The sequence below is a fragment of the Dunckerocampus dactyliophorus genome, chromosome 3 (genome assembly GCF_027744805.1).
Source record: "Dunckerocampus dactyliophorus isolate RoL2022-P2 chromosome 3, RoL_Ddac_1.1, whole genome shotgun sequence".
NCBI lineage: Eukaryota > Metazoa > Chordata > Actinopteri > Syngnathiformes > Syngnathidae > Dunckerocampus > Dunckerocampus dactyliophorus.
The window spans coordinates 29,704,176-29,724,155 of NC_072821.1; the positions used below are offsets into that span (position 1 = coordinate 29,704,176).

The 19,980-nt window shown below is 41.6% G+C and overlaps 1 protein-coding gene across 4 annotated transcripts in view; it reads left to right on the forward strand.

Annotated features, from left to right (window-relative positions):
- The first annotated feature begins 8,371 nt into the window (after nucleotides 1-8,371).
- The window catches only part of si:ch211-220f16.2 (golgin subfamily B member 1), a 72,997-nt gene continuing 61,388 nt past the window's right edge, over nucleotides 8,372-19,980 (forward strand). For all 4 annotated transcript variants that reach the window (XM_054770122.1, XM_054770123.1, XM_054770125.1 and 1 more), the window contains exons 1-5: nucleotides 8,372-8,512; nucleotides 11,425-11,478; nucleotides 15,585-15,728; nucleotides 16,822-16,959; nucleotides 19,447-19,560. In XM_054770122.1, coding sequence (XP_054626097.1) covers nucleotides 11,434-11,478; nucleotides 15,585-15,728; nucleotides 16,822-16,959; nucleotides 19,447-19,560 — 441 coding nt within the window. In that variant the 5' untranslated portion in view covers nucleotides 8,372-8,512; nucleotides 11,425-11,433. The remainder of the gene's footprint in view (nucleotides 8,513-11,424; nucleotides 11,479-15,584; nucleotides 15,729-16,821; nucleotides 16,960-19,446; nucleotides 19,561-19,980) is intronic.

Sequence of the window (19,980 nt, forward strand, 5' to 3'; positions counted from 1 at the left end):
ACTATAATAATACAGTAATCCCTGGTTAAATGGTTCCTGACTCGACCGTGATGAGTGAATTTCGACCAAGTAGGATTCTTTATTTATAAATGGAGTATTTTCAGGGAGCATGAAAAACCTGTTTACAACCTTCTAAATACGGTTTTTAACGTCAATAGAGCCCTCTAGAAATGAAATAACACCCCTATGGTCACCTTTACATTTATTTTACCCAATATAGTAGACATAATAAGAAAAAATATACAGTAAAAGATGAGAGTTTATTGATGTTCAGAGGTCATGAATGGGGGAGTCCACGGAGGGCAATGCAGGGACAGCTGGGCAGCGAACACCGCCACTGGGTCAGGCAGCGAAGATAAATCCCACACTAGAGAGTTGCTAACAATCTGGTGGTGACGGTTCCTCCTCTCTGGGGCCTTTAAGAGATGCCATCAAGAATGATGCAACAATGATTCCACATCAGAGCCATCAAAGGTGTTATACAGCAGGGTGCTGCCATAAAGGAATGAAAGATGGGGCTGCACTGATGGTACATGAAATTCGGACTCCTGGGCAGGAAAGAGCGGCAGTTGATCCAGGCAGGGGTAGTGGTTGCAGTAATCCCGAGGGTGGTTGGTGGATGGATTTGTTTCTGGCGCACACTTTGCAGGCTAACACAAAGCTCCTGACATCTTTGTCCAAGGGGGCCACCAAAAACGCCTCTTGATAAAGGAGCTAGTTGTATTTATTCTTGGGTGACAGGCCATGCGAGACTCGTGGGCCCATTTCAGCACTTGGGTTCCAACAGTGTCTGGAACGACTAGTGGGTTCGGAGGTACTGTTCCAGGGTTGGGCTTGTCAATCGACTTGGGCACGCTTGACCTCCGATTCAATCTCCCATTCGATGGCTCCAATTATTTGTGAAGGTGGTAGGATTGTGTGTTCTGACATCTCATCTGTGGCCCCACTGAACCGATGAGAGAGGGCATCCGGCTTGATATTTCTTGAGCCTGGTCTGTAGGTAAGTTAGAACTGCCATCCATCCATCCATTTTCTATACCGCTTCATCCTCATTAGGGTCGCGGGGGCATGCTGGAGCCTATCCCAGCTGACTTCGGGCGACAGGCGGGGTACACCCTGGACTGGTCGCCAGCCAATCACAGGGCACATACAGACAAACAACCATTCACACTCACATTCATACCTATGGGCAATTTAGAGTCGCCAATTAACCTCACCTGCATGTTTTTGGGAATGTGGGAGGAAGCCGGAGTGCCCGGAGAAAACCCACGCGCACACGGGGAGAACATGCAAACTCCCAGGTCTTCCCGATCTCCAGGCTGTTCCTGTTTTGGCCAACGTGCTAACCACTAGACCACCGTGCGGCCCTAAGTTAGAACTGGAATGAGAAAAAAAAAGGCCCAACTAGCTTGACGAGAGTTTAGCCTTTTATCTGACTGGTTATATGAGAGATTCTTGTGGTCTGTCCATACCAGCGATAGTTGGTCAGTCCCCTCCAACAGGTGCCACCACTCCTCCAGGGCCAGTTTGACCGCCAACAGCTCCTTGTCGCCCACGTCGTAATTCCTCTCTGCTGGGGAAAGGCGCCTGGAATGAAAAGCACATAAGTGCAGCTTTTGATCTACAGCTTTTTAGGACAACGCTGACCCCAGTGTTCGATGCATCCACCACGACAATGTGCTGGAAGGGTCAGGTTGGATCAGAATTGGGGCTATGGTAAACAACTGCGTAAGCTCCCGGAATTCTTTTACTGTATGGTGGTTGCAACTGAAACTGGTCTTTGCATATGTTAATTCGAGCCCAAACAACATAGTGCCTCTCCCAAATGAGACCACCAATTGACTGGCTAGCGCCCCCTATAAGTTTTGAAAAAATTATCCCCCACCACCACCCCCACCACAGATCTTCACGAAATTTGGTGGCGACCTCACTCACGAAAAAGTCTTAAGAACCCATGTTTGAAAACAAACATTGATTTGAAGAAGCGATTTTGTGTGGGCAGAGCTTTGGAGACTCGCCAAGTAACAAAAAACTCCACTCCACAAGTTCAGACTGAGAGAATAATTGGTGTGGATGACATAGATGACACCCTGAAGAGATCCATATGTTACAAGCATGATGTTTCATTACATGTGGTGGGTGGAGCCTGGCAGCGAAGACTGCTCCTCGCCATTAGCCATCATACAGTCATAACTTTACCTCATATTATCACAACTCCTTCAAAACTGATAAGATGTATGATTAAGGGGTGGAGTCTGATCATGACTAAATTTTGATATTGACAACAATGGCGCCACCAATTGGTGGAAATGTATAACTTTTGTAACTACCGTCTACAACAGGGGTGCTCACACTTTTAGCCTGTGAGCTACTTTTAAAATGACCAAGTCCCAAAGATCTACCTACTACTATAAATACAGAAAGTATATATATTTACGATATTTTTTTTTTTTAAATACGAGTTATATAAGGCTCTGGATGTTGCGAGACTGTCTTGGCTGACACGTCTCTTCAACATTGCGTGGAAGTCGGGAACAGTACCTCTGGATTGCCAGACTGGGGTGGTGGTCCCCCTTTTCAAGAAGGGTGACCGGAGGGTGTGTTCCAACTATAGGGGGATCACACTCCTCAACCTCCCTGGGAAAGTCTATTCCCGGGTGCTGGAGAGAAGGGTACGACCGTTAATTGAACCTCAGCTACAGGAGGTGCAATGTGGTTTTCGTCCTGGTCGCGGAACACTGGACCAGCTCTACACCCTTGCAAGGGTCCTGGAGGGTACTTGGAAGTTTGCCCAACCGGTCTACATCTGCTTTGTGGACCTGGAAAAGGCATTCGACTGTGTCCCTCGCGGTGTCCTGTGGGGGGTGCTCCGGGAGTATGGGATTGGTGGCGCACTACTACGTGCCATTCAGTCCTTGTACAACCGGAGCAGGAGCCTGGTTTGCATTGCCAGCAGTAAGTCAAGCCTGTTTCCGGTGAACGTTGGCCTCCGCCAAGGCTGCCCTTTGTCACCGATTCTGTTTATAATTTTCATGGACAGAATTTCTAGGCGCAGCCAAGGTGTCGAGGGAGTCCAGTTTGGGGGCACTAGGATCTCATCTCTGCTATTTGCAGACGATGTGGTCCTGATGGCCTCATTGGGCTGTGACCTGCAGCGTTTACTGGGACGGTTTGCATCTGAGTGTGAAGCTTCTGAGATGAGACTCAGCACCTCCAAATCCGAGGCCATGGTTCTCAGTCGGAAAAGGGTGGATTGCTCCCTCCGGGTTGGGAATGAGGTCCTGCCCCAGGTGGAGGAGTTCAAATATCTCGGGGTCTTGTTTACGAGTGAGGGAAGGTTGGAGCGTGAGGTCGATAGGCGGATCGGTGCAGCGTCTGCAGTAATGCGGTTGCTGTACCGGACCGTCGTGGTGAAGAGAGAGCTGAGCCGGAAGGCAAAGCTCTCAATTTACCGTTCGATCTATGTTCCCACCCTCACCTATGGTCATGAGGTTTGGGTCATGACCGAAAGAATGAGATCGCGGATACAAGCGGCTGAAATGAGTTTTCTTCGTAGGTTGGCGGGACTCACCCTAAGAGACAGGGTGAGGAGCTCGGTTATCCGGGAGGAGCTCAGAGTAGAGCCGCTGCTCCTTCACATCGAGAGGAGCCAGTTGAGGTAGCTCGGGCATCTAGTCCGGATGCCTCCTGGACGCCTCCCTGGTGAGGTGTTTCGGGCATGCCCAGCCGGGAGAAGGCCCCGGGGAAGACCTAGGACACGCTGGAGAGATTATGTCTCACAGCTGGCCTGGGAACGCCTTGGTGTCCTCCCGGTGGAGCTGGAGGAGGTGGTCGGGGACCGGGAAATCTGGGCTTCCCTACTGAGACTGCTGCCCCCGCGACCCGGACCCGGATAAGCGGAGGAAAATGGAATGGAATGGAGTTATATATGTATATCAGGAGTGCATGCACTTTCTCAGCATGCAAGTACAAGTCAAAATGATCTACCTCTTTCTATAAAGCATATAACATATACAAAATGTAACCAGTAAACCCTGAAATTCTATTGTAAATATGAATGATTAGTAGTTCACATTCACATTTTCAAAGTTTACAGGTAATCAAAGTAGTTGCTATCATAATTCACTTCAATATGGAAATAAAGATAATTACACATAATTCCTAAATAGTTGTGTACATAACCTGAGTACTGCTAATATGTCGGTCAAATTAGCTATGTAACGTTCATTAGGGCACACAGTTCATGTATTACATCCACTTAGCATTTGCTATCAAACATTACCCATATACAAGAATTTAAAATGATTATGCAAAAGACAGTGCAGCCGAAGTCAAGGCAACATATTGAAAAGGTTTCACCAATGGGCACATTTTTAATTTCATCATGAAATAATAGTAGAGTTCATGACGCGAAGCAAAGCCAGTAAACAATACACTTTTTTTCTACGTAACTAGCCGCTACAAGTGAACAGATAACTTTTGTTATAGATATGGACGTCTTACCGCAGAGTTAGTTCATCCATAATCACAATAATAAAGATGAAAGTTGCATCTTCATGTGTAGCTTGAAACGCTGTGGGGGAGCAAGCGCGAATCAGGAGGGGAGCTTAATGTCAGCTGACTGATGTCATATGACAACCACAAAGTGATGTTTAAGCGATCGACCCAAACTACCTTGGCGATCTACCGGTAGCTCGCGATCGACGTAATGGCTACCCCTGGTCTACAATGTCGATGGTAGTTACAACAGTTACACAGATCTTCCCAAATTTTGTATGGTGGGTTGGGGCATCAGACAGGACATGACCACATGGCCACCTTGGCATCGGTGTCACCCCCTCCTGGTCAAATTATAACTGTCATATGTCCCTTCCACATCGTCAGATTGTCCCGAAAAGTTTTATGGTGGGTTAGGTCATCCTCCGTTCCATAACTGTGTGTATACATCGACTCAGATGGTTCCTCTACTGGATAAATATTATGCATGTTAAACTTCTGCTCGAGATGCCCAGATTTCTTTTGAGTTGCGTGGGAGTGCAAGGGCCCATTCAACGTTTCTCGCAGCTTTAATTACTCTGATTATTCTCTCGGTTTAATCACATTTAATCACTCAGTTGCACCCCCTTTAAATTTTGAAGAAATTAGCCTTGCCACCAGTTTCATTGATTGTCACAAAATTTGGTGGTGCCGTCAGTCATGACAGGATGCACGAAAAAGTCTCAAGAACTGCAAAACATGGCGGCATGGCGGCAAAGTTTCTGCCTTCGCCACTGACCATCAGAATCCAAGGCGGAACAATATGGTGCCACTCCCAAATGAGACCACCCCAAAGTGACTGGCTAGCGCCCCTGATAGACATTGAAGAAATTATCCCGTTTCACAGATATTTATGAAATTTGGTGGAGACGTCATTCATAAAAGGATGCACAAAAAGTCTCAAAAACCCATGTTTGAAAACAAGCAGGAAGTCGACCATTTTGAAGCCGTCATTTTGGGCGAAAACCAGGGGTCTTACTTTGACAAACTCCTAGAGACTTTCAGCAAATGATGCCACATGAAAATCACAGATACTAGACAGATGGGTGATGATACATTGCAAACAAATTTAGCCTACGCCATAGGATGGAGGCGGAGCCTTGGAGACTCACCAAGCAACACGAAATAAATATCTCAACTCCACAAGGTCAAACTTATTTGCATGTATGACCTAGATGACACCCTGAAGAGATTCATATGTCACTTCCTCAATTAGTAACAGTGCCTCCTTGTGGCAACAGGAAGTGACAAGAAAACCCATGCTTTATACAAAAACCCACTCCTCTGAGATAATTTATTGTATCACTCACAATCATAAAGGGCGCATTAAATAGATGACTCCAACTGACCAATTGACTCCAATGGTTCCACCAACTGGTGGAAATGTATAACTACTTTCTACATGGTACAATCTTCCCAAATTTTTTATAGTGAGTTGGGGCATTGGACAGGACATGACCACAGTGTCACCCCCTCCTGGTATGAAGATTATAAACGTCCTAACTCCCTCACACATATTCAAATTGTCCTAAAATTTATGGTGGTTTAGGTCACTCGCCGGTCCGTGACTGTGTAGATACATTGACTCAGATGGTGTCCCTTACTAGACAAATATTATGCATGTTAAAATTCTGGTTGAGACGCCTCATTTTCTTTTAAATTCGGGATACTGGTGTCAAGTCCTTCATGCCCGCCAGCTCACATGAACCCCGAGTTGCATGGGAGTGCGAGGGCCCTCAACGCTGCTTGCAGTGTTAATCTTTGAGCACGTTTACATGCAGTCAAATAACCCTATCATAACCGGAATATTAGCAATAACTCGTTGCGCACAACCATGTAAACACCAATAACCCTTTTGAAAAAACAGAATATTCCGTTTTTTAAAAACCCAAATATTACCCGAAAGACAGGAACATTATGTCTTTTATTGACGGTGGAAAGTACCACAATAGCAAAATCTATCAGAACATGAGCAAGCAGTTCCACAAAGCAAGGTTTGTACAAACGCATCTTCAAAACCTAGTGTGTCCTTTGGTAATATGATTTAATTATTTCCTTGGGTGAAACTCCCAAGGTGCCCCCAATGCTCCCATCACCCTCCTGTTGCCATTGGGTACTGCAATGGGGGCACTAGCGCGTGTATATCTTGACCTCTTCCTGGTCAGAGCGTGCAAATCACACCCCACGTAAAATCCACGAAAAGGTGATGTGAGCGTCTCTGGGACTGCGTAAGTGTGTGCACACTACGGCCATGTGCCTGTGCCCGAGGCGTGTGGGAGTGACAGCCATTAACAGCACTCCTCCTTGTTGGGCCAAAAAACAAATCTCATTCAGTTTAACTCCCAATTGTGAAGAATATTTTTATTTTTAAAAGCAATCTCCTTTCTGAAATCACTATTGGTAACATGCTAGCCGGTGGTGGTGTTCTTATATATTTAAAAAAAAAAGTAAAAATGTTGTGGGAAAAAAGTGTAATTTGGAGCCAAGGGGGGCTAGCATCTTTAATAATGGAAATGTAATAACATAAAATAATAATAATAACAATAATAATATATTTAAATGTAAGCTAGTGTATGTGAATAATAATTTTTTTTCCAAACCAGAAAATACAAGACCACCACCTGCTAGCATGTGTTACCATTCGTTGTTTAAAAGAACAGATTAAAAAAAATACATGTTTTTTTATTTTTCACAATTACAAATTAAATTTTAAGTTTAAATTTAAAGTATAATTGGAAAAAACTACAGGCACGTACCTTTCGTGTATATTTCTTATTTTTGTTGTTTGTGTGTGTGTGTGTGTGTGTGTGTGTGTGTGTGTGTATTGTTTTTTTCTGTAATTCCTGTAGTTTTGGTATACAGACCTGATCAAAATCTTAAGACCAGTTGAAAAATTGCTAGAATTTAAGACCAGTTGAAAAATTGCTAAAATTTTCATTTTGCACATTTGGATCTTGATGAGGTTTTAAGTAGGGCTACGATATGCAAAAGCAAGAAGGGGTGTGAGACAAAAAACATCTGGAACTTGTAATTTAAACCAACAAAAAAAACCCCAACTAAAATAGGTTGTTTATCGCGGGATCAAAAGTTTAAGACCACAGGCTATAAAGGCCAAAATCTGCTCCAAATTTTCATTTTCTGTCAGAAAATTTGCTGGTCATGGTCTGGGGTGCTTTTTCATTCAGTGGAATACTGGAGCTTCAGGTGGTGCAGGGTCGTCAAACGGCTTGTTGCTTACATGCAGATGTTGCAGCAGGCATTCCTCATGACTGAGGGCCCTCGTCTGTGTGGTAACAGCTGGGTTTTTCAACAAGACAACGCTGCAGTTCACAATACTCGCTTGACAAAGGACTTCTTCAGGGAGGATAACATCACTCTTTTGGACCATCCTGCATGTTACTCTGATTTAAATCCCATAGAGAACATTTGGGGATGAATGGCAAGGGAAGTTTATAAAAATGGCCATCAGTTCCAGACAGTTGATGCCATCTTCACCACTTGGAGCAATGTTCCCACTAGCCTCCTGGAAACACTCACATCAAGCATTTTGAGATGGTCTTAAACTTTTGATCAGCTGATAAACAGCCTATTTCAGTTTAATTGTTGTTTTAATTAAATTACTTTTTCAAAGTGCTTTTTGTCTCAGCTTCCCTTCTTGCTTTTGCATATTGTAGCTCTGCTTAAAAACTCATTAACATCCAAATGTGCAAAATGCAAATTCTAGCGTCTTAAGATTTTGATCAGGAGTGTATATGCATGGACTATAATGGTGACGACACACACAAATGCGTAGTTGGAAACTGGGCAACTTGACAGTACGGCGCATGCGCACATTCTTCCTTCCACAGCTGTCCTCTGTTGACAATTTTACCTTATGCATAATGCTATGGTGGCTGGAATAAAATGATAAAGAGTTTCTGGCCATATCTCCATGTGGAGCGATCGTCGGTGGAGTATTCTTAAAAATATGCACCCGGTAAGCAATTCAATGAATTTGTAACCGGTTGCGAGGAGCTTAAGCGGCTCTTTGGCACAGGCGAGTCTCCTGCTAGTTGTGTTAGCATTTGGCTAGCGAGATAAAGTTGCATGTCTAACTGGTGTTTATGCAATTGCAGACGCTGAACTGGTCCAAATGTAGACGTGATCACTATGCAGTAATTCTCATTCGTACACTTTGCCAGCTAGCTGCAATACGTTTATTGCGCATTAGCAGTTAGCATGCTAATGTAGAGCAGGTACTGTAGTTTCTAGTTAAAGAACAGTCACTCGTGACGTGCCTGCAGTATATATGTTTTTATTGCGGGCCACAATCCAGCTGGTAAGTGTGAAACTGTAAAGTATAAATGTGTAATTTCTTAGTGATATTACACAATTGCTTTATAGACAAAGTGATTTATATCTTGCTTTGAAATCAAAATCAGATATTCAAGTCAACATCTCTACAACTACTGTGCAACTTGGAATAGCTTGTTGCATTAAATAATACAAAGTTAAAGGTGCTGGCTGTCATGGGAGCGCTAGTGTTTGAACATAATATAACCAGCCCTCTTCCTGCTTCGATTGTGCAAACCACGCCCCACGTAAAAAACACCAGCAGCAAAATCAAGTGTAGTACAACATAAGTCAAACATTTAGCCAATAGATGCAGTTTTATTGCCAGACGTAAACAATAGAGAGAAAAATGAAGAATTGACAGAAATAAGAACATGGATGTCATTGGTGATTGCACTTCAGCTATGACAAACTGCAAATGAGGGTAAAATTAGTTGTTTGCTGTCATCTAATGATAGCAATTTGACAATGTTTAGCAACTAACGTCTGGCTGTACATCCAATGATTGGTATTGTAACAACAGTAAAAACTAATTCATCCAGGATGGGATTGTTTAGTCATTTTATGGCTCAATAACAATATAATATTATGCTGCAGTGCAATCGAATTGTTCTGTGCAAACTGAAAGAACAGCACAAGAAAGACTACGGGGATTATTGACACATGATTTCCAGGCAGGCCACATAAAATGATCTGGCACAGGGTCTTGAGTTTGACACCTATGCTATAAACAATATTATCAGCATGACATCCTATACTTAAGTCAGAGCCGACTGGCCCATTAGGCAATATTTGCAAATGGTATGAGCGCTGTGGCCGCCAGCGTGCCCCACAAAATCGGGAAGAAAATTCACCTTCAATATAATTATATTGAAACTAGTCATTACTATTAACTCTTAAAAAGGAAAAGCTCACATTGATTCAAATACAGTGGAACCTTGGTTAGCATCATTGATCCGTTCCAAGGTCAGGCTCAATTTTTTTTTTTTTTGTGTAAATCCAATTAATCCTTTCCAGAAAGCCAAAAATATGAACACAAAACATGTTTTTAATTTTGTTTTGCTTCACTAGCAAAATGTTAATTAATAAATGATGCTGTTTTAATGATTGAATACGGCCTATTAATAAAACAATAAGATATCTTTTAAGCAAATTTTAAGATTTTTTTTTGTTCTTAAATTAAGAGTTTTCAAGCTTGAAAATGCCTAAATGTAGGCATTCAGGTGACACATTCAAAGATGTTGTGATGATATGTAGTATTCTACACTGGTCAATAGGTGTCAGTAATGTTATTGTAATGTTGGGTAAGACACACAAGCACCAGACTTGATTGCCAGAACAACAGGCTTTTATTGCAGGTTTGAATGAGCTCACAACAGGCATAACAATCGCTAACATGGGCTACTGTTGCGTCCATAACTCTGAACCCCCGACGTCACTTCCTGTCCGTTTCCCACTCAACTCCCCTAGCACCGGAACTCATCAACACACGCGATCATGAGTCTTATTTATGTCTTAAATGGCAGATTTTCTCTTATTATGTCTCCTATCTTGGGCAATTAGAGTGTAAAGGTGACTAGAGGGGTGTTATTTCATGTCTAGTGGACTCTAGTAATGTTAAAAATTGTATTTAGGAAGCCGCTGCTGGAGGGGGGCGCCATATAAATCTCACACATTCATTTTAAAGTAAAGTTAATGTAGTGTAAATGCTATTTGTCAACTACCAGCAAGTCATAGAGGACAGTGCTTGGCTGCCTGTGGTATGTGTGAGAGAACGAGTTTGACCTGATGCTTCTCCTGTGTCAGCTGTTTTGTCTTTACCAGGCCTACTGTGGTTAGTGTTTTCTTCTTCTAACTTATTGGTCCAACATCAGCAAAAAAATAGGATTATATCGGCCTGCCGTTAAAATCTCTCATATAAGCACTCTGATATCAGCTGTCCATTTCTAACTTTCAAATGTTGTCCCTCTTCCCTCTTCCTGCTTTGCCATTGCAAGCCGTGCAAGCAGTGTAAGACACATGCTTGAGCATTAGGTACGTTTGTTGTCAGCTAGTGATAGCGATTTGGCAAAGTTTAGCTCCTAATGTTAGCTATCATTGAATGTATAGCCTATCATAGCCACACAATGCCTGCAAATTGTCGTTGGCTTCTCTGAGACTGCTTTTGTGTATGTGTACATGCCTCAGACATGTACGTGTATATGAGACAGCGGTGATTAAAAGCAATGAACGGCAAGCCGAATTGTGAAAATGTTGATATTTATTTACTCAATCGATTCTTTTAAACCGCAATTGGTAACATGTTCTAGCCGCTGGTGGTGGTGGTTTTATTTTTTTTTTTGTTAAAGAAAGTGTAGTTTCAATATTGTAACTGTACAGTAACTAACTTGTTGACATGATGATTTTATCCTGTTTGCTTATTGGAGGATGGGAAATTCTTTCACATTGTATCCTCAGCTCCTTTAGATTAGCTGGTGAAAATTAAAACCTCAAGCAACACATTTGTGACAGTGGTGTTAGTTTTTGAGAATAATTTGTATCTTCTCTGTGTTTAAGGTCTGAGCCATGCTGAAGTGGTTTTCTAATGAGGGGGGAGAGTCTGGCGCTGGAGTAAGTACACCTGTGAATAATCTTTCAATGTCGGGTCAGGTGACTGGCATTAAAATTCTCTGCAGGGAGCTGTTCTTTTCTAAAAACTGTTCAAAAGACATTTTTTTTTAGGAGTACAGTGGAACCTTGATTAGCGTATTTTTCAGCTAATGTGGAAAGGTTACCAAAAAAGTTTGCGCCGAGTCGTGTACATCACTCGGTTAGTCTGCAATACGCTGCATGAGTCCAACTTTGTTCGTAAAACGTCCCTGTTAACAGGGTGTTAGCATTTGAACCGGAACCGGAACCGGAACTCATTGTCCCCCAGCTCCATCATCCGTCTATGATATCATCAGCGGCTGATGCTAATCCTGCAACTCAAGCACAATATTTTTTTAGTAAAAAAAAAAAATGCAATGCTCAAGAAGGTCACAACATAAATAATAAAAAAAAAAACTTGTAATGTTACGTTATTATTATGGAGGCGTAGTGGCAAGTTACACTTCTCCACAAACATCTGTTCCCAGGTCATGTGATTGTTGTTAGCAACTCAGACGTTGTTCAGTGGCTGCACGGTGGCCGAGTGGTTAGTATGTTGGCCACACAGACGGAAAGACTTGGGTTCGCATCTGCGCTTGGACATCTCTGTGTGGAGTTTTGCATGTTCTGCCCGTGTTTTCTCCGGGTACTCCGGTTTCCTCCCACATTCCAAAAACATGCATGTTTGATTAATTGGTGACTCTAAATTGTCCATAGGTATGAATGTGAGAGTGGTTGGTTGTCTATATGTGCCCTGTGATTGGCTGGCGACCATTGTACCCCGCCTCTCACCCGAAGTCAGCTGGGATAGGCTCCATTATAACCCCGCGACCCTAATTAGGATAAGTGGCATAGAAAATAGATGGATGGACGTTGTTCAGTAGAGAAACGCTTTATACCACTTATCCTCCACTCCTGTTTTGATCTGAGTCACATCTCCACATTTGGTGACCCTCGACGTGAGTAATATGTCGACGGACAACGGCGACAACACAGTGACCGTACCAGCACAGCTCAATGCTAACGAGGCAGCTAATGACTTTTGGCAACACATCGAAGCCCACTTTCGACTGCAAGGAATAACACGGAATGTGACAAAATATTTCCGCGCTGGACTTCCGCTTTCTCTGATATCGTAGAAACTATCTGACACACACTTTTAGTGATTTTGAAAGTATGACTTTTTCATACTGTGGTATACATTGAAACCGGTAACCGGCCCATGCCTAATCACAAATATGGTGCCAGATCTTCAGCTCAAGGCCTGTCAACATTGATAGCTGGGACACATTTACAATAAGGATGTGCCGAGGTACATACTACAGAGGTAGTTTCCCCTCACTGTGCCTGGACTGCTGTGTCATTGTAAGGAAAGCTCGCACGCAGTGGCGGAGCTACGTGGTGGCCAATGGTGGACGTGGTCACCCTTGGTCACTCTCCGGCCACCACACTGGCCATCTAGACATTTCAGGTATCAACTTGTTGCCACCCCTATGTGAGTAATAGTCTCACCTTGGCCACCCCAATGAAAGATTTCTGGCTGCGCCACAGCTCGCACAGGTAGTGCTGCTCTAACCGCTGGTTGTTTACACTTGGGACTGTCAATAAATTACTATTGCGCCAAAGAGAGTTTGTTAAAAAATGTGATTTACTGTTTTCTAAATCACACCACAAATTGATCTGTAACCATGTCAAATGATTAGTCCTACCCTAAAAGTACTTTGCACGCACATTTTGTCCAATTTTATCCTTTATTGGATGGACTTTTTTTTTTTTTTTTAATTGGATGTATCTTTTATTGGATTAGGGACCTGACTCACAGAGGTTTGTTACAAAAACTAAACAGTATTGCTTATTATTATTATTTGAATACTTTAAAGAGCTATTTTCATAACCATATTCAATTCCACAAAACATGTTTGTAACAAAAGCTTATCATTAAAAAAAAAAAAAGTATCCGTACCGGATTGGATTGGCAAGACTACTGTATAATAAGATCGGGTCGGAAGCCCAAAAATGTGGATCGGGACATCTCTAATTTACTATACAGTAGACGCCCCTACAACATAAATAATCCGTTCCGAGAACGTTTATGTTATAGGGTTTTTATGTTATATGAAGCGTAAAATCCATTTAAATAGCCTAATCCGTTCCAAGAGCTTCCCAAACTCACCACCTTTGGCCGTTCAAAATATTCAAAGTCCACCAGATATGGTGGGAAAATATAAGAAAACGTTAGCATAGACATAGTAGAGTAACCTCACCTCTCACCCGCTACATGACACTGTTGTTTCCCTGGGCAGCTCCTTCAGCAGCAGACTGTTACACCCACGGTGTAAGAAGGAGAGGTTCCGCAGGTCCTTCATACCGACCGCTATCAAGCTCTACAACACCTGAACCATTTTGTATTCACTATGTCTATGCATTGCATGCATTGTCTATGACTATGCATTCTTTACTTGTGTACATACTTGTGTATCTTGCTTGCTGCTGTAACAGATGAATTTCCCTGATGTGGGATTAATAAAGTACTACTACTACTACTACTACTACTAACATTCCAATATAAAATAAGGTAATAAATAAGATTACTGTAAATGAATAAAACTGAAAAACAAAAACAATCAACCAGTTTAAGGGCGACTATGATGAGGAAGGGAGAAGCCTGTCTCTCACACTGATCTGTACTAATAAGTCTGGATACACCATACGTCGCACGTGCCCGTGCAAGCCGCTGAAGCCACAGAGAGGCCATCTTACCACTCACATCTCATATGTAGCAGACTACATTCGCACAGCGTACATAGTGTACAAAGCAGATGAAGAGGCTCGCAGAACATCTATATTTTAAATTAAAAAGCGGGGAGATTCTCCCATTCCTTCAAGTAACGCAACCTTCATCCCTTAAAAACGATTTGGTACGTTATTCTCTATCTTTTGGCTAAATGAAATGTACTTTTTCCCCTTCCAATTCTCATTGCCTTTGGGACAAAATTCTACTCTGCACCCTGGCTCAGCACTCTCCTATAGCAATGCATAGTTTTACTCCTCTAGAAAGAGATTTTAATTTTATCCCATCCTTTTTTCCACTGAAATCCATGGTCATGATCCTTTACTTTTTTTTTTTCTTACTTTCATACAATTCACTCTGCTCTCGTCTGTAGAAAATATGAATCATAAAAGAGAGTGACTTTGGACAAGTTTTAAAATGATTTAACATTTTGCTTTTTTTTGTTTGTGTTAATAGAAATAACCTCTTTTCTGATATAGAAATATATTTTAACAAAAAACACAGGAATAATATGTAATATAATATGTAATAATATATAAACATTGTCCCCATATGGGGGTTCATTTTAAATTCAGGTAAACAAACAAAAAAAAACAAACAAACATTTTTTTATATTTGCAAGCAACCGCAAATTATTTAGTAGTCTAGTCGCGGTTGTTTGTTTACACATCCCCCACGGCCCCCTATGTAAAGCCATTATGACTAACCTTGCATTTAGTGTGAGTGGGTAACAAACTAACAACAGACTTAAGAACTCACAAGTTCTCACATAAGTCATTGTCTGAGAAGTGTTGCTTGTGAGTGGTAATATGGCGGCCGCGTGGCTTCACAAGTCATTGACCAATGGTCTATCCAGACTTATTAGTACAGATCAGTGGTCTCTCACACAAACTCACGGACGCGCTGAATAAGTCAGCCATTGAGATGAGAGCGTAGGCGGTGCCCCGATAATCAGCGAATGAGAGCGTGAAGCATCAGAAGGCGTCACCAAGTGTACTCTGTTAGTCATGGAAAATGTTTCCCTCTCTCTGTCGTGCGAGCTATTCAAATCGAATTTCTGAACTTGCACAGACTTGACGCTTTATGTTATATGGAATTTCTTACGTAATACGATGCAAAAACTTGACATAAATTCTTAACGTTCAGTGGAATTTACGTAAAAGGAGGTTTATGTTATGCGAGGTACTACTGTATATTTTTCTGCTAGATATGTGGCAACCATGCAGCATTCCAAACCTAATGCGCTGTTTAATGCTGACAAACATTCACAAGTCTCGCCTCTGCCAACTTGCTCCAGGGCCCAGACTGTCCCCCAAGTGGAGAGGTGGATGTTGCAGAAATGGCAGAGCGTCTGGTCCAAACTGAGCAGCTCATCACTCAGCTAAAAGAAATGATCCGGGAGAAGGATGCAACACTTCGCACCAAGGATGAACAGCTCAAGGTGTGTTAAATGCTGTCTACCATAATGTGTGTGCACAGACAAAAGTGGAAATTTGCTTTCTATCCCAACACATACATAAGTGGTATCACAATCAGATCAATTAACATCGGCGTGTTTTCATTTTTATTGTATATTTTAACAGAGACAGGATAGCAACAAAAAAACACCAAAAAAGAATTAAAGAAAAGTTTAATTGTGTGAATGGTGAGAAGCAGAGTGCCATGTCTCAGGTGGTAGATCTGTGTTGGTCGTCTCCCAACACAATGGTTGCCAATGGGTCGATCCTCGGTCCTCGTGTAATTGTTCAACATATTTATATATTTCAACAATCAGTCTCCATTTTTACATTCCAACATTTTAGAGTCCACCGTTTTTTATCGGTCAACTGCTGCCACATTTTTCAACTAACGTCAAAATGTTCAGCTCATTCAGGAAATTAAAAAAAAAATCACATTGTAATTTAATCTTTTCTGTGATAATTTTCCCATAGAAAAGGAATGGGCAATTAATTTGGTGCCCCCTACTGGTGGAAAATCATTTCCATTACTGTGAAACTCCATTGGGGGGGGCATGAGAGGCAGGGAGTACTTTCAATGTTACTGTAGACCTGCCAACATGTACAAATTTATTGTACTCAACTTGCAGTTGGACTATGTCTACACTGTAGACATATGTCTACATTTCAGTTTCACTTTCACACAGAATTTCTCCTGAAATTGCTTCATCTGCTTTAGCAACAAATTCCGACTTACAATACGTTGTAGGATTGGAATTCTTTTGTAACCTGAGGACCACTTTTATTTTTATTATTATTATTATTATTATTATTATTGTGGGATTATTATTTTTTCTTGTTACTAGTTGATCAAATATTTATTTCACTCAAATCAAATACAAAATATTGATAACCTTTTTATTGATTTTTTTTTTTTAAGTTTGGAGTGTTCGTGACTCTTTGTAAGTGGGTAAAAAAGCAGGGGATCAAATAATTATTTCCCCCACCATACTTATTGTCGCGTTTCACATTTTATATGGTTGGTTTATGTTGAGCCGTTGGAGCTAGTCGTTGAATGACAAACTGGTTATCATTTAGATGGAGAAGGAGACATGTGAGGCAAAACTGTCCAAGCTGCGTCTCCAAAACAAGGCCAAGGTGACCTCTCTTACCACACAGCTGGAGGAAGTGAAGAAACAGATGGGCGGTCAGGTCACGCCAACACACGGCAAGAAGGTAAACATACTCTTGGATGCTGCTGCTCATTCTACTCAACGAAATACACCAACCAAGCACAGCCAAAACAAGAACTGTGAGATCACAGTGCATAGTTTGGATCTCTGAGGTATTATTTTAACAATATGCTTCAGGGTTTCCCCTGGGATTTTTTAAAGCTGTGGTGGTGGGCTGCATTGGAGGGCGGATTGCCGCCGCTGTGTCATGCCCCTGCTGCATCTGCAATTTTTAAAAGACTTTTGACTTAACTTATTTATTGAACTTTTTTCAACCAGCAGAACATTAACCAAGAATGTTGCAAAAGTGCAAATTTTATGGCAATGTTGCTGAGTGCACTTAAACTGAGAGTCTAAAATGTCAAGCCTCCTTTTGTTACCTGACCTATTTAGTCAGATAGTACTGTGTGACTAGTACAAAAGTAGAAAATGTTGTACTATTTGACACAAACCTCAATTTAGTTTGATGCCTGTTTGATTAATACGAATACATGGGAAATTAATTGTTCAATAATATATTTTTTAGTTGAAAAATAACACAATAAAATAAACAATCTCAATATTTTAGTTATAGCAGTCTGTCCTGTATAAGCAGTATAAATTCAGAGTCCAGAGTTATGATAGCGCAGGTGTATCCAATTTGTAGCACACTTTGACAAAAGGAGAGATGGGTTATTTGTGTTTTATGTGACTGCCAACATTTAAATTGTACTTTATTTACAAAGCACATCTCCACTCTGTGTGCTCATTTGTCATTAAATACGGATGTCCTGTTTGAATAGAACGCTTATAAAAATACTAAAAGGTGAATCAAATATTCTTTGGTGAACTACTCAACATCAGCTGGTGAGCTACTGCTAGCATACGAGCTACCTGTTGGAGACCCTGTGATAGCCAAGGACACTAGAATTGAACAGGAATGTCGTCTCAGCTGAAAATGAATGAAAGAGTATAGTACGCCATGGAACAGAAAGCCTGCCATGATGGTGAGCAAGAGAGGTGGGCGGGGCTAGACAGACAACAGTATACAATGTACCGTATTTTCGCGACCATAGAGCGTGCCGTATTAAAAGTTGCAGTCTCAGTTACGGATGCTAGTTCCGTATTTAACACATACAAAAGGCGCACCGTATTATTGGGTGCAGGCATTGTCAAACATACGCTGGCCTAAAACATACGATAGAATCCATCAAAGTCCTCATCTTCTGTATCCGAAATGAATAGCTGGGTAAGTTCTCCATCAAACACGCCAGGTTCCCTCTCGTCATTGTCAGAGTCAGTCTCGTTGCCGTGCGGCTCCTCAGAAATGATGTTGGCTTTTGCGAAAGCGCGAACAACAGTGAAAGCAGACACGTGTAGCCCAAGCATCCACAATCCATTCACAAATAGTGGCTTAACTCGCACGGCGCTGCCTCCCAGTCTTAGTAAAGCCGTGTTCGGCATCTGTCATCCATCGCTGCCATGCCGCTCGCAACTCCACTTTGAAGGCCCTGTTTACACCGATTTCCAGCGTTATTTCACACCGGCTATGAGATGGGCGCACATGGAGTCACAGATCAACAGGGACGGTGACGCGAACACACCAGCAAGTTCACCTCTGAAAGGTTGAAGAAAAACAAAATGAAGACTTTGGAGTGGCCTAGTCAAAGTCCTGACCAGAATCCTATTGAGATGCTGTGGCATGACCTTAAAAAAGCGGTTCATCCTCGAAAACCCTCCAATGTGGCTGAATTACAGCAATTCTGCAAAGATGAGTGGGCCAAAATTCCTCCATAGAGCTGTAAGAGATTCATTGCAAGTTATCAAAAACGCTTTATTGCAGTTGTTGCTGCTCAAGGTGGCCCAACCAGTTATTATGTTCAGGGGGCAATCACTTTTTCCACACAGGGCCATGTAAGTCTGAATTTTTTTCTCCTTTAATAATTAAAAGTTTCATTTAAAAACTGCATTTTGTGTTCAGTTGTGTTGTTGTTGACTAATATTTAAATTTGTTTGATGATCAGAAACAATTAAGTGTGACAATGCAAAAAAAAAAAAGAGAAATCTGGAATGGGGCAAACACTTTTTCACACCACTGTGTTTATATATAAAAATGTATAAAAATCCATTATACTGCAGAAAAATGACCTACATGTAGATGTCAATAAAAACCCGAACAGCAGTATGAAAGACACCTTTTCCTTCTTGATTTGACTTTTTTTTCTTTCCTTACAGTGTTACCAATGCTTAACAATCAAAATACAAAGTAATAATACTTATATGGATAATTAACTGGAAGCATTTACACAATGCAACATTTATTTCATTGCATTCAAACAATATATTACTTAAAAATCGTTTTCAAGTTTAAAAAATGAACAAAACTCATTTTTCAGGTGTAGCGGCTTTTATTTTGTCGTGGCGGTGCGCCACAAGCAATTACATCTGGCGTATACCCTTTGACACCCAGGAGGTCAGCTTCTTTGTGTTTAATGTTCCCGCATCCCGATAGGCTCCATCAGAAGGAGGTGAGCAAGCAAGTCGGGGGAAAATTGTTTTGCTAAAAAAGAAGGTGGAGGAACTAGAACAACACCTTGCACAGAGTGAAAAGGAGTTAGAAAACAAGGTAAGACACTTTCATTTTTACCTAAACGACTAACTTGTTTAACCTGTATTATTGTATACCACCTTGGAAAATGTGGGGAACACAATTGAACAGCAGGTGGCAGTCATGAGCATTAAATGCTGGTTAACTGTAAGAAAACTGTCTCTTCTCTTCATGTTGAATTTTCTCAGGATGGAAAGGTTGATAAACATAAAAGATAAATAACTGTACAAAAACAGCTGTAAAGCAAGGACAACCACTTTTTTGGAGGCAATATGCTTTGCTTAAATACACTTTTTAAAAGGGTATGACTAAGGCAAATAACCACCCACATTTGAGTACAACCATATTTTTGTAGCTATTTTGATTGGTTTAGAACAAGGGTGTCAACATTTTCGCTGAGGGCTTATCAGCATTATAGAAACGGCCAGTTGTAACTGT